Genomic DNA, 20,368 nt, shown 5'->3' on the forward strand with positions numbered 1-20,368 from the left:
GCCAGTATGCCTTTGAATACCAGTTTGAGGGGACCATGACTGGGAAGGGACATAGCTCAGTTCAATCCTCAGCATCTCCAGTTAGGGCTAGGAAAGACTACCTGCCTCAACTCCTGAAGGACTACTGTCAGTCTGTGTGGACGATGCTGATTTCTATATATAGTAGCTTCCTATGAATGGAAAGAGCGCTGTTGCTCTCCTGTTTCACTTGAAGGATTCCCACCACTTTCCTATGGGATTTATTTGACAAAGGATAGATCAGTGCTATTTTTCTAGAAGAGGTGCCAGAACTCGCCATGAACACCTCAGCAATGGCACCCACCTGAGATGTGCTGGAACTGAGTTCTGGTGAGTTCCTGCTAGGGGGGGGATCACAAATAATTTGAAATAGATGGGGATCTTCATGGTAATCTTTTCAGACATCACATTAGCCCTGTGCAGCATTTCATCCTTCATAAAACTTGAAGGTCAGATGGCTGGAGATTCAGGATCATGCCCAATGGTGCTGGCCGCTTGCCGTGCTTAACCTCCAAGTGCTGGAGGATGACATCTTCATTGGAGAACTGCATCTGCACACACCTGCTAATGCACAAAAGACGCTCATTCCCAATAGGCAATCCCTACCATTCAGTTTTTTCCAAGGACGTGGCCTGTGTACAAAGTCTACATCAAATGGTCCCTGCACAGACGACATCACCAATGTGTGGAGGTCAGGTGAGGGAGAATTGTGGCAGCAGCTATGTTCCTGACACTCACCACCATCACCCAACTTTCAGCAGTTTGCAGAATTACCGCATGCCTTGTGAGTTAGTGCTGTGCTACAACAAGCACAGCAAGAGAAAGCTGCCATCCCATGTGCTCCAAATCATGAGTGGCACACTGTCCCCTCCAAATGGTGACAAGAAATAATATGCTTCATCAGAGTGGCTTTGCTTTTTAATCGTAAGCAGAGAGTTGCCCTTCCAAATTTTAATCTTTAAAGTTAAAGCTCCTGCCCTGAAAAAGGATGGTGTACATTCCTGCAGCAAAGGGTTCTCTTCTTATGTAAGGCAGACAAAGGAAAGAGATTTCACCTGAAGTTTGGTCAGTTTCATTCAGAGAGTTTCACTGCAGAGAAAGATAATGTAAACGCTTCCATATTTCTGACACACAAGCTTATATCAGGCATAGGGAACCTCAGTGTGGGATTGTTAACGGAGGAATCCAAAGGCTCCCTTGGACAAAAAACAAAGACACCAACCAGGACAATTTGGAGCAAAGCAGCAGCCTGTAGGTTTGGCCTTATAGTGGAAACTGTCGTGACAGGACTCCCACCCACAACAAGATGAAGCAAGATGGAAGTCCAGAACAAAAGAAGACCCCAACTTTTATTAGTTACTAATCCCCCAAACCACACCCCTAAAACTACATCACAACTACATCATTGATACATCACAAAGAGGAGGGGTTGAGGGAGGAGTTGTGGTGGTAATCTGAGGGTCCTGTCACCTGGCTGTTTCCCCCTTTCCCCCTCCCCATGAGTACTTTCCAGGTGACAGAGGGGAGTTTGCAGTTTCCTGCCCCCAGAGGGAAGAGCTGACCATTGTCCTTTGTTCCAGTCCATGCTGAATCCACTCCTATATGCAAGTTCTTTGTGACCATCTAGGTCTAGGACCATCAGGGTTGGCATAGCAACTGGGCAGGGCTCCTGTGTATGTGCTGGTATGCTCAAGGGATTATGGCTGCCCCATATTAAACCTTCCCCATTTTGTAGTCCTTCCTTCATGGATTAAAATAAAAGTGGAACGGTGCAGATCCGATGTATGGTTGATTTTCTATGAATTTATAACAGAAGCGTAGTGTATGTCATGTGTGAGAGTGTGTGTGTGTGTGTGTGTGTGTCAAGTTTGTACAAACTGAATTATTGGGGGGGGGGGTTCCTGCGACAAGATGGAAGCAAAAGCAGCGCCCCACCCCCAGGCATCACTTCCTGGTCCTCAGGTTTCCCTCCAGGCCAAAGACTATCACTATCCACATTCATCGCCTCCTTTTTCTACATCCTCCTTGAGTGTTTTTAGCCTAGCTGGAATGTGCCCTTAAACTAATGTTCCAAAGAACCTTAAGAAACCTCCTGGTGGGAAAGAAATAACCACTTCAAATCAGGATTACATAAGCAGCCCTTTACTGAGTTTCTACCTTTAAAAACAAAAAAAACCCACAAAAAACAGTTTTGTAGGTCTCTTCTTTTTTGAAGAGAAAAAAAGTTTCTTCAGAATGCCCTTCAAGTACATTGTGCCAGCTGCTAAAGCTATAGGAAGGCTTTTGTTCTGCTCACTTACATAACTGTGTCCAGAGGGGGAGTCGTGCTCGTCTGATGCTGCAGAAATGACAAAGAGTCTTGTGGCACCTTAAAGATTAACAAATTTAGCATGGTGCAGCTTTTGTGCATATCAAGAGATCCGAAGGGAATTCTGTGAAAAGCAATTCAGAGAAACGGAAGAACAGTATATGATCTCAACTCTTGGCATTCTGCAGTGTGAGGTGCAATACTGTCCCCAAATTAGCATTGACTGAGTCATATTTTCCCCTCCCCAGTAACTATGGGACAATGTTTATGTTCCTGGGTGCTGCTAGTTGATCCTTCCTTAGGACCATCTTTGGCTACTCTCTCATGATGAGGGCAGCAAGAACTGTTTCTCAGGGCACAGGGCTGGGACCCATCAGAAAGGGGAAAATATATAGCTTCTAAAGGTAAGGAGATAATTTTTATATTAAGTTTTCAAACTGTCTTACGCTTCCCAGAAAGAACACATGTAATTTGAACAGTTCATTCACTCTCATTTCTCTCTCCTTTCCCCTTTCTCTATTTTTGGTTTGAAAGACAAGGAAGTCATGCTGTGTGAAGTAAACATTTGCCTGCCCTAAAAATGTCTCCTGTACAATTTATCTCAGGTGAATATAAACTTTGTGGCTGTTTAATTCAGAACATATCCTAGAAAACTGCTTTGTCTGCAGCTTCATTTTAAGCTCCACAGAGCAAGAGCTGTTACTGTTGACAAGGAAACACAAACTTCCTTGGAACACCTTTGCACTTCCTGTATGTACAAAGTTGTCACTTTCTGACAGATGCCCCTTAGTCCTATTTTTACAATGTGCTCACCTTAAAAGCTGTGCAACTGTTTTCAAATGGAGTTGGTAAAGGCTGCAACCTTTGAGGGAAAAGATTCTCTCAAAGCCCATGGGACTTACTACTTTTAAGCAGACATGTATAGGACTCTGAATTCCAAACAGGTCTACCATTACTCCCAGAAGAAGCAAAAAAATGGACACCATATGTTTATTCATTTTTTTTCTTCAAATGTACAATTCAAAGTGTTGTAAGTTCAAAGTTACACTTCAACCTGCATTGAGGTGGATTTAACCACAACCTTTATATCATTTGTCTGCTTATTTAAAACATTTATGTTAAACTGAATCAGGAGTGGCTAATTCCCCCCCCCGGGGGGGGGGGGCTTGATTGAGCACCTCAAGCAAAAATTTCTGCCGCCTCCTCATCAAGGGAAGGATTTTCAAATGCATATCATGTAACCACACCCTCCTTTGTGGGTAGCAGAGTACTGTCTATGGCACATGCATTCATTCATTGATTCAGACCAGGATTCCAGAATGCACTGGCCTAAGCGTAGATTAGTCCATCCCAAGGTTTAGAGACAATTATGGAAAGAAGAACACCACATGTAACTCTGAGCAAGGAAAGCACTCTAAAATAAACTGTTTCATCTAACACAGGGGTCAGCAAACTTTTTCAGCAGGGGGCCAGTCCACTGTCCCTGAGACCTTGTGGGGGGCCGGACTATATTTTGGGGAGGAAATGAACAAATTCCTATGCCCTACAAATAACCCAGAGATGCATTTTAAATAAAAGCACACATTCTACTCATGTAAAAACACGCTGATTCCCGGACCACCCGTGAGCCGGATTTAGAAGGTGATTGGGCCGGATCCAGCCCATGGGCCTTAGTTTGCCTATCCATGATCTAACAAGTAGAGCCTTGTTTCTTGTTTCTAATACAACATGTTTCTAATACAACTTCTGAATACAACGGGAAGTATCTAGAATGAATCCAGACTTAAAACAGTATGTTGAGGATCAGCATGCACAGTTCTGTATTGAGAAAAAAACCTACTCCTTTTGTTACAAATGGGTAAGTACAGTATAGTACAGCCTAAGGCTTTACAGTGGTACCTCAGGTTAAGTACTTAATTCGTTCGGAGGTCCGTTCTTAACCTGAAACTGTTCTTAACCTGAAGCACCACTTTAGCTAATGGGGCCTCCTGCTGTTGCCACGCCGCCGGAGCACAATTTCTGTTCTCATCCTGAAGCAAAGTTCTTAACCTGAGGTAATATTTCTGGATTAGCGGAGTCTGTAACCTGAAGCGTATGTAACCTGAGGTACCACTGTACTATTTTGGGCTGGAGTTGAGTATTCCATCCTGGGACACTTCTTGCGGTTGCTTCCACTCTACCATTCAACTGTTTGATTATTCTTCAACACAAACACACAACTCGTATGTTTCAAAGCCTATAAAACATCTCTTCTCAGTTCCAAGCCAAGAAGCTTAAAACTTATTTCAGTTCTTTACCTTTTAACCAGGCTTAGACTGGAATGCTGATCAAACAGAGGGTGCCTTCAGAGGAAGGTCTGCCTCCTGACAGCTGTTCAAACAGAGGAACGTCCTTTGTAAAGTAGGATCCATGGCCATCTTAAAATTCAGTGAAGGTCAGCAGGGGTCCAGCAGCTGGGACTTTATTAATGCCTGTTTACTAAGGAATGGACAAAAGTGTTTACACTGGCCACCCTAGTCCCCAAGAGAAGAGCAGCACTTATTATTCTGCTCCTATGTATTCATGCATGCCAAAAATAACCAGAGCTAACCATCCTCAGAGAATTGCTGTATGCTCTGTGATGATTCTTAGACCAAACTGGTTCTAACAGCAGCAGCAGCAACAAATAATGAACTCTGAATAATGTAAGGAAATACGGGTTTGGATATAGAGTTCTGGATCCAAATCAAAAATCTCTGAGTCGGTGAACTTTGATTGCTTGCCTATCTCTTTTGTCTCATTTAGAGTTTAAATTGTCTCATATTAAGGACACTGAATCAAGTGCCTGGAGATAGCCAGGGTGGGATAGTATTTAGTGCTGCGCTAAGGCTGGAGTGAACCATGTTCAAATCCCCACTCCACCATAAAGATGGTGATGATGATGATTTTCCATTGTGTAACACTGTAGTTCAAAAGACACCAGTCACTATTCTTAGGTTATGTGCACCAGATTCAAAAGTTCATCCATTTTTTCCTATTTTTTGCTCCAGCGGTTCTTGTGGCTGAACCTTCAAAACCTTTTTAAAAAGTTTTTTGAAATCACTCACAAATAAGATGGCCATTTGGTGCAGAACCCTACTAACACACATAATCATAAAAGAAAATAGCTGCTCTCAGGCCCTATTCTTCAAGCATTATTGATACATCTTCTCTGCGTTCAAGTTCTACTAAAGGAAACATGCAATCTTACAAAGGAAAAAAACAAATACTGAGCTGAAATAGAATAAAGCAGCCTGCACTTCATAAATAAAGCGGCTTGCACTTCAAAGAAGCAATTTTCCAAAGTATGCACAAATTTTGCCTTGTGGGGTGAAAAATATAGCTCCTGATGAAAATCCCAGTTTGCAAATGTAATTTTGTTATGTCTTGTTTTAAGTTGTTTTAAAAGCTCAGCAACTTTGCCCGAAGAAGCTCAATAACTTTTCTTCCTGGATTTTCACTTTTTGAAATATGGCAACTCTAAGAAAAGATGTGTTGCTAAGTCAATCCTGCTTAAAGAAACCCTGTTGCCCCTGTATTTATTATGTATTTACTTTGCTTCATACAAAGTATTTTTTTGTTCCCAAGTACTCGCAGCCCACAAGCCAACTTGTTTCTTTAAAAAAGCATGTTTCCAAAACAAATGCACTAATAAGAAATATAATGCAATCCTACTGAAGTTAATGCTGTACATTTGAGTATTAAGGGGGAGGTTCATGGCATATGCCACACAAAATGCTGGATTTGATTATAACACATTGGAGTGTGTGCTTGGCACTTCACGTGCGTTGCCTCAATAATCCTTGCAACATCATTTTTGTATTAATCCTTGGCCTAATACTTCAGTCAGTAGTGTTATTCCCATATTATGAAAGAGCACCTCAGATGAAACTGAGTTCATGGCAGATGTGAGATTTGGGTTGAGGATTTCTCTGTTCGCAGCCACTTCACCACACCAGGTCTTAGAAAATGGGAGAATGGGATCTTCCTCCAAAATAAGTAAAGAAGTGGATTGGAATATATTAATTCTTGCTATGCTGGTGACAATGCACATGAAGGGGTTATATATATATATATAAGTTTGCTTTCGTAGATTTTCACGGGTACAGGAATGCAGGTTTTGGTGTCCTCGGGTGTCTTCCCGTGTAAAAGTTGGGGTGTCTAGGCGACGTTTCTGTTCCAGTAACAAGAAGCCGAAAGCACCAGCCTGAAGATGACGAGTGAGACCTCGTCGAAACGTCGCCTAGACACCCCAACTTTTACACGGGAAGACACCCGAGGACACCAAAACCTGCATTCCTGTACCCGTGAAAATCTACGAAAGCAAATATCTCACCTCTACGGGGAGGAAACCTTCCACCGCTCTGTTCCAGTAACAAGAAGCCGAAAGCACCAGCCTGAAGATGACGAGTGAGACCTCGTCGAAACGTCGCCTAGACACCCCAACTTTTACACGGGAAGACACCCGAGGACACCAAAACCTGCATATATAAGTTTATTTATATAAATTGTGGCAGAGGCTTTGCTCAGTCATTTGCACAGCTGTTTGTCGGGGGGGGGGGGAGTCAAAATGAATAATAACACAGAAATCCCCCTTCTCCTGCACAGATGGGCCACCATTACCCTTCAGCCTAGGCAGGAATGACTAATATTTAAAGTTTTGTCTTCTTGAGTGCTTCCAATTCCCATTGGCAACTGTTCTGCTCATGAGCCAGGACAGCAGTATTCTGGCAGGCTGAAGATTAATTATAATAGTCAAGCAGATACTTAACTTGATCCCAAAAGAAGGCAGAAGATTTATGGGCTGAGCATAAAAGATGCGAAAGGTGTCATACTCTACTATGGATGATTTGGCTTTGTGCCTAAATAATAATAAAGTAAGTTGTAATATATATATGAACAAATATATCTAATAATGATTTGGAAGCACTTCCACCCTGTATTGTATGATTCATTGTTATTATAGTGCTATTGGCATGCCATCTCCTATCTCATTCTTTCGCCAGGGTTGTGTGTGTGTGTGTGTGTGTGTGTGTGTGTGTGTGTGCATGCCACACATCTCCTGGGTGACAGTTCCAAGTTCATAAATCAAAAAGTTATGATGTGCATGGAAAATCAGAATGAATATGCTTACCTGCATAAAGGGTGTTGCTATTCAGGAGATTTAGGAAAGGAAGGAACACAAGGCATAATTTGATTAGTAATTCAGTATAAAGGTACTGCCAAATGTAATTAGACCTTAGTTTCATTTCAATAAGATACCAAATACTAGGGGTAAGTGTACCATGTTGAACCTTTATCATCTACTTTGGTTCCTGCTAGGGAAAGACACCCTCGAGTAGGGATGGATGGCTCAGTCTGTTTCTGGACTGTTTCAGAGGTGGTTCTTCCTGTGTCTGTTCCATCACACCAGAGTGATGGGTTCTTGTGTTGTATTAAAGATGGGTGTGAACTTACAGCAAAGCAACCTGCCAGGTCTCCTAGCTTTTGCAGACATGGGACGGACACCGCAGCAAGGAGATGGCTTGTCCACCCGCAAGCAAACATTCATACATTCTTTATACACAAAGCAGCATATGTCAGTTTGGCCAGGACTTCCCATCACTCCACCTGACGAGATGAGGGCATCATTGGTGGCAAATACCCAAATCTTAGATAGTTAGCTCCCTTTTCTGGGCTCAGAGCCCAACCCTCCAACCCCCCAAGCCCACAGATAAGGATAGCATCAAAGCAGGCCAATTAGCTTTTATCAAAGCAAATGGATGTAAACATATATGAGCTCATTACTACAATAATTACTTCTGAGGTTATCTTGACTATCAAGATGGCATTAGCAAAGCTCCTGCAACAGTTCGCCTTTGGTTCAATGCAGGAAGGCAAAGTTCTGCAGCAAAGGAGTCTTTTGTATCCGTGGCGGCTCCCTGTGTGTTCTAGAAGGTTCTAAAAGCTGTGGTGAACCGTCATGGATATAAAAGGTTCTCCACTAAAGACCTTCTTCTATAAGTTGGAAGATCGCAGGAATAGTGATGGCGGCAGAGCCGGCACACTTGTCATCACTGACTCCCACATGTTGAATAAAAACTTGCACATAACACCTGAAGTTGGGTAGAAAAGCATTGTGTTTATTTTCAAGATTGGAGATGGGCAGCTTTGCTGTTCTTTGATGTTGTATCCCCTGTAAGGCTGTGTGCAGACCATACACTTCCCCAAAAGAATCCCGGGAACCATTGTCAAGTGTGCTAGGAACCATAACACTGTGAGGGGTAAACTACAGTCCACAGGAATCCGTGGGGGAAGCCCTGTGCTTTAAATATATGGTGGGTGTGTGGGTGTGTTTGAAGCCTTGGCTTCTACTTGTTTGTTCAATTCTGTGTGGCTTGTATGACCTATTTTAAGCCATACTTTTTAACTGCTGCCTTTGTCTTAAGCAGACAAAAACTGCTACATCTCCTTAGGGTGCTGGCTTATGTCAACTGCTCTCTCTGGGGACACTGGAAGGTTGTTTGTGGCTTTTTTCCTCCTTCCCTTGACACCTGAGAGCTGCAGCAAGTTCGCAATTAAGAGACCAAGATACCACTATATGTTTTCTGAACGCTAAAATAAACCAACAAGGAAGGTCAGATTTCACTTGGCTTGTGAGCTCAGAAGAGGCACGTATCCATACCTTTTACAAAACATCCACTTTGCTTGAATGATGCCTTTAAGCGTTTTAGCCAATAAGTTCATCCGAAAACATTTAAAGGTAGAAATACAAGGTTTTGTTCCATTAAGAACTGTATTGCATGTGGGGAGCTGGGAGGCTGCTGTATTTGTAATCCACTTGATTTATTGAACTATTATACTTTTCACTGCATGAACAGCCGCAAAACCTATTGCAAAGTATTTTAATTAACTGACTACCAATATATTGTTTAATCAATAGAGTTGTGGTTGCAGAGATCTCTTCATGTCAGTTATACTGATACAAGTGTGGCATTGAAGTCCTTTGATCCCTTTTTCACATGATTCATCATTTTATTACTTTTACAGTTTCATTATTTTCTGCAATCATACCTGGCTTTTCTCTTCATCCTTTAATATGACATATATGATTGCTGCTTATTCCAGGAGAGGGGAAAGTCAAAGCTAATTTACAACAGTGATTTCCTTCAAATACGTTTGCCCAGTGCTTAGACTGAAATTGCAGAGCTAAAATTTAAAATTTGCAGAAGGCAAAACAACTTAGTCAAGTTAGACTACCTTATGGGGCTGCCTTATGTTGCAATCCTACACCCAATAACCTAGTTGGGAGTAAGCCCCATTGAGCTCAATTAAACTTAGGGTACTTGCAGATGACATGTTTATTACTGAGCATTCTTTCCAATTTGTTTGTGGGTAGGTTAAGAGACACTGCACCACACCAAGTGTTATACCACACTTTTCCTGTTACTTTCCTAATCATAAAAAAAATCTCATATTTTGAAGAAGCAGGTTTGTGATTAAATTCCAATCAAAAATAGCAACAGTCTGGAAGCAGATCAATACATCTGTCAATTTTAGTGTCTCTCAATTTCTATTTTTTACCCAGTCTTAAATTGACTTCTGCACATTTCTTCATCAGTTTGCAATTTGTTTTTAAAATCCTCATGAAAGTTCATTAGCACTTAAGTGTGCATTTCTCCTAATATACACATTGTGCATGCAATTTTGCCTGATATGCACACTTTTACAAGCCGATCCCCCCCCCGCACTAATACATGCATTATGTGCATGCTTTCCCGCAATTTATGTATTTTTGCGCTCATTGTTTGGTTGGAAAACTTCCACACAAAATTCAGATGAGTGCAAATTTAGAAGGATAGCTGTGCTTCGGATTGTGGATTGTTCACAATCTGAACCTACCAAGTTTTTCCTCCTTTGTACTCCTGAGTAAGCATGTATAAGATTGGCCTGTTAGTGTCAGGTTATAACTTATGGGAATCCTGTTAGTATTTTTTGATGGTGTTAATAATAGTGTTGAAAACAAACTGCATTTTTAAAGTATGCATTTACTCCTGACCATTTGGGAATAGTGTGACCAATATGATCCACATATATAATGGGATTTAAAAAGTAATAGAAAGAAGATATTTATTTCTGAGTGGCGATTGCTTAAGAACGTTGGTTCTTCTGTCCATAAATGATCAAAAAGTAAAACAATGGTTTATTTTTATAAGGCAGTTTATTTTTATAACTGCCTCCCAGAAAATTATATTTACTTTAGCATGGGATAGGGCCCAAGCATGTGTGGATGTAAAGGGACAATTTGTCTGGAGGTCTGGGAGACCCCTGCCTCGTCTGCAAGCCCATTATCATGTAGCAGGTGGGGGAATCAAGGCTTAGGACCAGGGAACCTCCTGTTTGACTTCTTTGCACATGAACCTGCCTGGACCATCTTTTGAGGCCCATCTCTAGGTAAGGGGTGACCCTAGTTTGGGATTATTTTGGAAGCAGTGGCCCTTTGTTGGAATTCCTTCCCCAGAGAGGCTCATCAGCTACCCACTCTGTTATCTTTTTGGTACCAGGTATATAATGTTCTAGGGACGCAGGTGGCGCTGTGGGTTAAACCACGGAGCCTAGGACTTGCTGATCAGAAGGTTAGCCGTTCGAATCCCCGTGACGGGGTGAGCTCCCATTGCTCAGTCCCTGCTCCTGCCAACCTAGCAGTTCGAAAGCACGTCAAAGTGCAAGTAGATAAATAGGTACCGCTCCGGCTGGAAGGTAAACGGCGTTTCCGTACACTGCTCTGGTTTCGCCAGAAGCGGCTTAGTCATGCTGGCCACATGACCCGGAAGCTGTCTGTGGACAAACGCCGGCTCCCTCAGCCTATAGAGCAAGATGAGCGTGCAACCCCAGAGTCGGTCACTACTGGACCTAATGGTCAGGGGTCCCTTTACCTTTTTATATAATGTTCTGTTGGTGAATTGTTTTAGGGAGGTGAATGTGGTTTTACATTTATGGCTTTAATTGTTAGCTGCTGTGGGAAATCTTTTATAGTTGAAGGATGGGGAAAATACATATGTAAATTAATAGATTGAGTCTGAGAATTTCTGGGCTACCTCATTTCCTGATCTTGCAGGGTTGAATGGAGGCAATGAGAAGGGGGGGAGGGACAACAGAAAAAAACAACAGACCAGGGGGAAGAGGGGGAGGCAGGGTGTGCAGCCAACAGAGTATATTATCTGACAGGGTGTAGGAGAGAGGGACAAGCACCAAGAGAACAAAATCCCAGCGAGAGAGAGAGTGCTATGGGTCTGTAGCAGCCACAAGACTCACCTTGTATTTTTATCTCTGGCGTCTGGAAGCAGCCTAATCTGTTTCAGATCTGTTCTTTGTCATTTCATTGTAACTTTTTATTGAGGTCCAAATCTGATATGTTAAATTTGAAGCTCTGTTTTATCCCCATTCCCTATAGTGGGGGATCTAAAAACAGCTATAACTTCTTTCTCCTTTTAGTACAAGTGTATGAAATTTGTAGGCAAACGAGTCCCTCCACAGTAGATTGTTGTTGTTTAGTCGTGTCCTAGTCTTCATGACCCCATGGACCAGAGCACTTCTGGCATGCCAGGCACTTCTGTCTTCCACTGCCTCCCACAGTTTGGTCAAACTCATGCTGGTAGCTTCGAGAACACTGTCCAACCATCTCGCCCTCTGTCGTCCCCTTCTCCATGTGCCCTCCATCTTTCCCAACAACAGGGTCTTTTCCAGGGAGTCTTCTCTTCTCATGAGGTGGCCAAAGTATTGGAGCCTCAGCTTCAGGATCTGTCCTTCCAGTGAGCACTCAGGGCTGATTTCCTTAAGAATAGCTAGGTTTGATCTTCTTGCAGTCTTGCGATCAGCCTTCTTTATGGTCCAGCTCTCACTTCCATACATCACTACTGGGAAAACCATAGCTTTTACTATACAGATCTTTGTCGGCAAGGTGATGTCTCTGCTTTTTAAGGTGCTGTCTAGGATTGCCACAGTAGATTAAGTCTGCCAAATTTCAGGCAGATCCATCCAGCGGGTTTTGTGCAGAGAACTTTACTATTTGGTCTTGCTTGACTATTGCTACTGGTGATGGGCCCTGGGGCAGGGGGAAAGTCCATTCCATCTATCTGCCCACCCTGCTCCTGGTTGCTTCACTAGACAGGATGTTGCTAAATCGGCGCCAATTCCAGAGATAGAGTAAAAACGACTGTGACTAATTGATTTGCATCTTAGCCTACAGATTAGTGGACTGCCACAAAGCCAATGCACACATCCCCACACCCCGTCCACGTAGTGGATGCCAGCACTGCTGTTATGATTTACAGGTGGCAGAAAATACGTGAATACAGGTGCGATGCCTTTGGTCTGCAAGAGTGCATTAAAGTTCTGACATCAGATCCCAAGAACTGGAAGCAGGCATTTGTCACTTTTTAAATAACTAATATACATTTGTCATGTATATATAGCCATATCTAGCTATAATGAAGCTTAAACAAAGGGGCCTAAAGAAAATTAATCTGGACACCAACTCGTCCTCCAGGGTCTCAAAGCAGACGGACCTTTTCATTGGGAGAAGCTCATTACAAATGTCCTTTTCCCAGAGAAATTATACCTGAGTGTTGGCCGGGCATAATGCTCCAATCAATACAGTGGTATCTCAGGTTACATACGCTTCATGTTACATAAGCTTCAGGTTACATACACTTCAGGTTACATATGCTTCAGGTTACAGACTCCACTAACCCAGAAATAGTGCTTCAGGTTAAGAACTTTGCTTCAGGATCAGAACAGAAATCGTGTTCCGGCGGAGCGGCAGCAGCAGGAGGCCCCATTAGCTAAAGTGGTGCTTCAGGTTAAGAACAGTTTCAGGTTAAGTACAGACCTCCGGAACAAATTAAGTACTTAACCTGAGGTACCACTGTACTGTGAAGCTATGTTGGTTAGTTTGTTCCATTTAAACTGCTGTTAAGGCATCCAGAAAACCATGAGATGACACACACAAAAAGTGACAACTACACAAATCTAGCAAAGGGATTTGCACAGATATGCAATATGTTGCATTTCTGTCCCACTCTTCTTGCACATTGCTCAGAGTGGATTAAATATGGTCTTCAATTAACTTTCCATCCAAGCACTGTCCAGGACTAGATCTGAGAACAGCTTCATCTTGTGCCACCTTTGAAAACACTTAAAAAGAAGAAGACGGTGATATATCACCATCAACAGGATTATTCTCTCCCCTGCTCCTTCCCCTTGTGATTGAGCTTTCTGCTTATGCCGCCTTCATTTCCCCTCCGTGGTTTCATCATTTTAATTGAAGGCCAGTATTTGGACGCTGGCCGTCCAGCAGGGGGTAGCAGGCTCTTTGGCTGCCCAAGCCTGCTCTCCTATTTTCTGCTCTGTTGAAAGCATCTGAAAGAGAAACAGAAAGAGAGCCACAAATTCAGGGGGAGGGGCAATCCCTGGTGGTAGTAATAATAATAATAATAACAACAACAATCATAATCACAATCCTTCAGTATATGGAGACGTTCTGTGCTACTCCTGGCTAAACGTTGCTTCACTTTGGCACTGTGTTCTCCCCTGTTGCCTCTTGTATTAGCCAGCAAAACCAGGAAGACGTCGAACACGCGCGGGCGCTCGCACACACAAACTACCAACCAAATCCGATCCCGAACTGAATTAATCCTTCCCGGATTTTATACGCCACCCCACCCCTCTTTCTCTCTGTGTCTCTCTCTGTCTCTCTCGCTCTCTCTTCCTGATGTGGTTGGATATAAGTCTTGTGGCATTTCCTGCTGCAGAGACTCGGTGAAACAGCTGTCCTGCTTTGGAGTGGCAAAGCTTTTCTTTCTTCCCCCGCCCTCCCCGGATCTGTTGCTTTGTTGCCTGCCTCTGCCTGCCGGCCCTGGAAACCGGGACCCAGGAGGGACGCTTGGCGAGGCTGGCTGCCGCGCTCCGGGCCCTCGAGGGCTCTTGGCTGCGAGGGCGCCAGAAAGCAGCGGAGCAAGAGAGAGGCGGGCGCGGCGGGGGCGCGCCAGGGGCACCACCTCCTCCCCGGGCAGCGCGGCGCATGGCAGCGGTTTGGGGAAAGTGACACTTGGCGGCGCGGGTGGAGGAGGAGGAGGCGGCGGCCTCGAGCCCACGGCAGCTTCGGGGACGCGGTCGCGTTGTGGCAGAAGGCGACCATGAGCGACGCGCCGGGGCGATGCTTCCCGGGGAACTTTTGACTATGGTGAGGAGGAGCCGCTGCTTGGCGACGCGGGGCGCGCGCTGCTGTTCGGCTCGCCGGCAGGAATTGGGGCGAGGGGGCTCTCGGGCTGCTGCTGTCTGCGCGCTGAGGAGGAGGTAAGGCGGAGAAGCAGCACGACGACATGTTTTCGGTTTGCCCAGCAACGTGCGCGCCCGAGTGTGTGGATGTGTGCGGGGGGAAGGTGGCGCGTCTTCAGCCTCTCCCGGCGGAGGAATCGAGCCCTCTCCTGGCGCACAATGGCTGGGCTGGGTGGTGGGGAGACGGGCGCAACACAGCGTTTTGCATCGCTCGTGGGACGACAGATGAGGGATGGATTTATTTTCCTCCTCAAAACAACAACATCGCCCTTAATAGAGCGAAGGTTTCAGCCCGTATTTAGGCGTTACATACGGGGATTCCCCGTTTTAAAGAGGTGAGACCCGAACCCCCCCTTATTAGTGCGATTTACTAAAAGGGTCTCTCAAATTAGAAAACGGACACGGATGTTCAGATCATTTTAGGAGATTTGATTAAAAAATAAAGTGGGGGAGACAAAGTGCACCAAAAATGTTTCCGTTCACAAAAATCCCTAAGAGTACAACGGTGGCCATGTAAGCAAGAACCGGGAGACACTCACTGTGTAGCAGCCACCATGTGTTCTGTCCTCATTGAATGGAACAAGAAGAGTCCCATTCTTAAAGTGCATGGAATCTCATGGTTTTCAGATGCTTAAAATGCTGCATCCCCGACGCCCATTCCTGCATCAAGTAGCCTTGTCAGCTGCCTATGTAGCTAAAGGTAATGGCAATAACAGGTTTGTTTGTTTGTGTTTGAAAGATTCTTCAGCAGCATGTTTGCAAATCTGTCAGGTACTTATTGTATCTGAGGTCTTGCAGAATTACAGTTTGTAAAATGCTGAAGGCAATTCAACTACATAAGGCCTATTAGTTTATTCAGTGGGTTAAAAATAAACTAAATGCTAGCATATATATTTTTTAAAAAACATAATTACACAGCAACAAGGGATTTAGTTTTAATTTTCTTTGCTATGCTTTTGCATCCTTCTTTTGTTTTCTGTGCCGTCACAGCAAATTTGATTTTCTTGAAGTTATTGTCCAGTGGTGGCTTATATTGAGAAAGCAGCCGGAGAGGCCTGTTTGTTGTTCTAATACCTTTGTATTTAAAGTGAATTTGTTACATGTATTGTTGGGCTCTGTCTTTGGAAAGTGGTGAGCCTTTTGGTTATTTTTAAAATACAAGTTTCTCCCCCTTCCTCCCCTCTAGTTATTTCATGTCATGGTGCAGTAAAAATAAACCTCCTCGGTGCCTTGAAATACAGAGTGAATATAAATTGGGAGATCTTGGAATGCAACCCGAGGAAAATAATGAAAACATCTTTCAGATCTGAGGCCAAATGTTACTAATGCTTTATATGTGGGCTGTTTGGGGCCAACATAGGCAGAGCATGTTGCTATTTTTAAGCGCATTTTGTTACAGTTTGGGATTTACCGGGGGAGTGATGGAATGTCAGAAGAAGTCAGGTCTTTGCCTAACAACTGAGCAATTAAGATTCATAACCGAGCCAGTGGTAGACTTAGCCAGACCTAATGGTTGTTGGCAGTTGTGCTTTTTTAGGACATGATTTAAGCAGTCTGGCAGGTGAACCAAGTTTCAGTGTGGCATTTACCGGGGGAGGGGATCCAACTGTATGCTTCACAGACTGCTCATCCTTGGTACTTGGATACCTCCCAATAAAAAGGTTATGAAATTAGAGAGAGAGAGAGAGAGAGAGAGAGAGAGAGAGAGAGAGAGAGAGAGAGAGAGAAGGGGTGGGTCCCTGCCCAGCTCTGACTTGGCTTGGCCCCTTGCCAGCATGTGACCACTGACAGATTCCTCAAGGGAATATGATAGAAAAAAGGGTTCTTTGCCTCTCTTGTATAGCAACTGTGGCAATGCAGTTACACTTTCTCAAATGCTCTTGGCTGATCTTATCTTAAAGCACCTTGCCGAAATCAGTAATTGCCTGTGAAAGAGAGGAGTGCTCAAGCAAGGCCTTCTGCTCTCCATGTTCTGCCATCTTCTGTACAGAAGGGGTTCGGAATTCGGTACCCCAAAAATGAGGCTCTGGAAACAACTGCTCTAGTGGCATGTCTGTCAACTATAGCAATGCAGTAGAGGAGCAACGGTGTTCTGAGGGTGGTGCATGGAAAGAAAAGTTTTGGACCAGATCTGTGATGAGAGCCTGACATCCACATGGATTACGGGTGTCTAGGTCAGGGCTCATATATATATTACCAGTGTGCATAACCTTGGGCAAAGATTGTTTGTGGCCCACCATGCATCACTCCCTGAATTCAGCAGAATTCATTTGAAAGGTAAGATGCCTTGTTGAGTCTTTGTCTGGACTGCTGGTTGACAGCAGTAAAGAACGAGGAAGATGAAGCCCTGCATTTGGAATCCGCTTTCATCATCTGCCTTGGGCACCCTGATACTTTTGAGCTGGTCGTCTGCCATCCATAACATCCATAACTGAAGGAGCGTCTCCACCCCCATCATTCTACCCGGACACTGAGGTCTAGCGCTGAGGGCCTTTTGGCAGTTCCCTCGCTGCGGGAAGCCAAGTTACAGGGAACCAGGCAGAGGGCCTTCTTAGTAGTGGCACCCGCCCTGTGGAACGCCCTCCCTCCGGATGTCAAAGAGAACAAGAACTACCAGACTTTTAGAAGACATCTGAAGGCAGCCCTGTTTAGGGAAGCTTTTAATGTTTGATGGATTACTGTATTTTAATATTTTGTTGGAAGCTGGGGAAGTCCAGCCAGATGGGCGGGGTATAAATAATAAATTATTATTATTATTAAAACATGACACGCACACACCCTTCTCAGAGAGAACAAGCCACCTCAGACTTGGATTTATTTACAGGATTAAAGTGAGTCAAGGAAAGGCTCCTGGATAGCTGGCCGTTTGTTGTGCTTTCTCTTTCACCTTGGGTATGAACCAGACTGGCATTGGCACCTCAGGAAGATAAGCGGCATTTGTAATTAACAGTCAGCTTTGCTGTGATCTGAAATTAACCAAGAAAATGAGCAAGCAAAGGGATGACAACCCTACAGACAGCATAACTAAGGTGTCATTCTTGGTACATGAACTGCCTCATTACTTGCCGTGTAACAGGCCCTAACAATACAGTTTCAAATACTTTTACCACCTGTGATTATTTTTTTTAAGGCTTAGAGATGGAAGAGGAGGGTGATAGATCCACAATACTACAAACACAGAGAAGTTATTTAGGTATAGAAACATTTCTGTCTTGCCTTTTTTTGGCTTCTAAAGAGCCTCCATAGCAGTTTGCAACAATATACATGAGGCCTTCAATAAATTGCATTTTTTTAAAAGTTAAGAACGATGGGGAGATAAAGCAAGGGAATCTTTCTCTCTCTCTCTTGCTTGTCCAGTGTATTCAGTTGATGGGAATGCACAACTTCTTGGAAGTTGACCCAATAAAATATAAGTTGCTAACTACACTTCTCTGATTTTATTGGAGGGTAACAGCCTCCAAGACTCCTATAATCATGGGACTCAAAATAAGATTGCAGATGTTTGGCAGCACTGAATCCCACATTTTTCCTTTGCAGTGATGCTGCCTGCTTCCTTTCTTCCAGGACCCAGGCATACAAAATTGGCACAATAATATTTTCAGTTCCAGAGCATCATTGATGGGGGCAGGAGCAAATAATCTCTCTGAGCCTTTGCCTTAAACCATTTCTGTCTTTCATTGTAGCAGATTAAATTCTTCATGCTCTGTGCATATTTGTAAAAAGCTGACCAACCTGTTTGATATTGCACTGATATTCGACTGTTCAAGTGAAAGGCTGAAATAAGAGGATTTTCCCACCCGTGAATTACTAAGACACTTATTTAATTAACAGCTTGGAGGAAAGTGAGAGCTGAAACTGCTGGTTGTCAGAAAGAGAGTTTTCCTGTGGAGTACTCTGAGACCTCAGATTACTTGTGTTGCATTAGACTAGCTAGACATGAGCTTGTGTCAACATTTCACACTTCTTTGGTTTGCTCTTGACTGAAAGCAGCTGGCCTGTTCAATGGACAAGGTTTTCCTTTCTTATCAGAATTGCTAAAGGAAGTGAAGGGTTCAGTGGGTGGTGCAACATCTTCAAAGTTCTGGGTGTTCAGAGGCACTTTGTCTTATCTAAGATTACCAAATCTCTTACAACAGGGACCTGTATGGAGGCCAAGATCAATAATGTTATCTAGGTGGCTTTTCCTTGCTTATTAACTGCTTTGTGTTCATATAATAAGCCTAGTTCTGACTTGCCTTCACCTGGATGAAGGTTCTGCAGGTTTCTTAGGTGTGTATATGAGCTGGTGTCATGGCTGCAATATGTGCCCTTGAAAGTGATTATTTTCCATTCATATCCCTGAAGACCGCAGATTTGCTTTTTAGACAGGTGAGAGGGGATTGCTGGAGTAGACCTACCCAGCTATTTCCTGCAGTATAACCTTACTCTTCTAGCCCGCTTTTGTTGGATACATTCATGCATCCATGTGTCAGATTGCAGTCATTTTTAAAAAGATGACCATGTGTCGAACCATTCAAAGAACCAAGATTAATGTACTTATCCAACATGAACTAACAAAAGGCATGTTAGCACAGGTGAAATATGGGTTTGTTTGTTTTTTGCACTAGGAATCAAATGAGCTGTCTACTGCCTTGCTGTGAAAGAGGAAACCCAAATTGTCAGCAGGAGAGATTGTTAGGTGGGGCTCTGTGCTTGATCCTCAGCAGTGCTGGGGTGTGATTCCCCACCCCAAAAAAGCCTATTCCTTTAAGAATGGCAAAGCCTCTCTGGTTTTACATGGCTATGCTGCTAGGAAAAAACGATAGCATTAATCTCAATGGGATTATTATACCCTTCTGCTTTTATGTTCCCCCATTTGTAATTTATTGCAACATGAATATATGTGTGAATATTTATGTATCATTGACTTATTTGTTTTGTTGGCTTTATTATAGCAGTTAGTGCAGAGGGGTGAAAAAGCTTGGGATGGATTAATAAATCCGTTTCCTGCATTTGTATATTAACTCTGAGAGACCATATGAGCAGCAGGCATCTTACTCTCTACATTGTTTGGCTCTGGCTCCCTGTGGACAGATGACAAGGCTGGTCCAAGGTATTTTGCTACCTGAGGCAAAGGACAAGGTGGTACTCTCCCCTCTTCCACAAACAGACGCCAACTAGACTGAGAGTTTAATTTGCTTCAACACTGGTGATGGCATAGCGTCCTCCATCCAACCTGAGCGCAGCAAACTAGCTTATGACAGGAGAGGGGAACCTTTGTCCCCACCCCGTTGTTGAACTACAATGTCCATCGTGCCTCTACAATGCCACTGCAAGCATGGACAGTGGCAAGGGATGGTGGGACTTGTTGTTTGGCAACATCTGGAGAGCCAAAGGTTCCCCACACACCTGACTTAAGTAATGTATGGCAGACCACATAGCTCACCCAGCTCTGTTCTCCAATACCTCACCGCCATGGTGTGTTCCCCACACACCCATGAAGCATCTGTCTTATCGCCTCACTCTGCCTCCTGATAGATGGCCTCGGTGGTGCATGAAAGTTGCCATTTGCTTATCTGCCGTCAGCACCGATGCCATCCCAATGCTAATAACAAATGCCTATCTGCATATTGCATTCATTTACGCCAGGGCTCCTTTCTCTCTCGTTGCTTTGAAGTCACGAGGAAAGGGGTGGTTGATTCATGGATTTAATATCATGTCAGTGCA

The 20,368-nt window shown here is 43.8% G+C and overlaps 1 protein-coding gene across 2 annotated transcripts in view; it reads left to right on the forward strand.

The window, feature by feature from the left end:
- The first annotated feature begins 14,051 nt into the window (after positions 1–14,051).
- OSBPL5 (oxysterol binding protein like 5) overlaps positions 14,052–20,368 on the forward strand; it is a 127,569-nt gene continuing 121,252 nt past the window's right edge. The window contains exon 1 of one of the 2 annotated variants that reach the window (XM_081903573.1): positions 14,052–14,680. Coding sequence is in view for 1 of the 2 variants with exons in the window: in XM_081903572.1 (XP_081759698.1) it covers positions 14,541–14,567 (27 nt within the window). In the remaining variant the exon portion in view is untranslated. The remainder of the gene's footprint in view (positions 14,681–20,368) is intronic. The other variant, XM_081903572.1, reaches the window with a different exon arrangement.

This window comes from Podarcis melisellensis, assembly GCF_964234715.1.
Source record: "Podarcis melisellensis genome assembly, chromosome: 1".
NCBI classification, from domain to species: Eukaryota; Metazoa; Chordata; class Lepidosauria; order Squamata; family Lacertidae; genus Podarcis; species Podarcis melisellensis.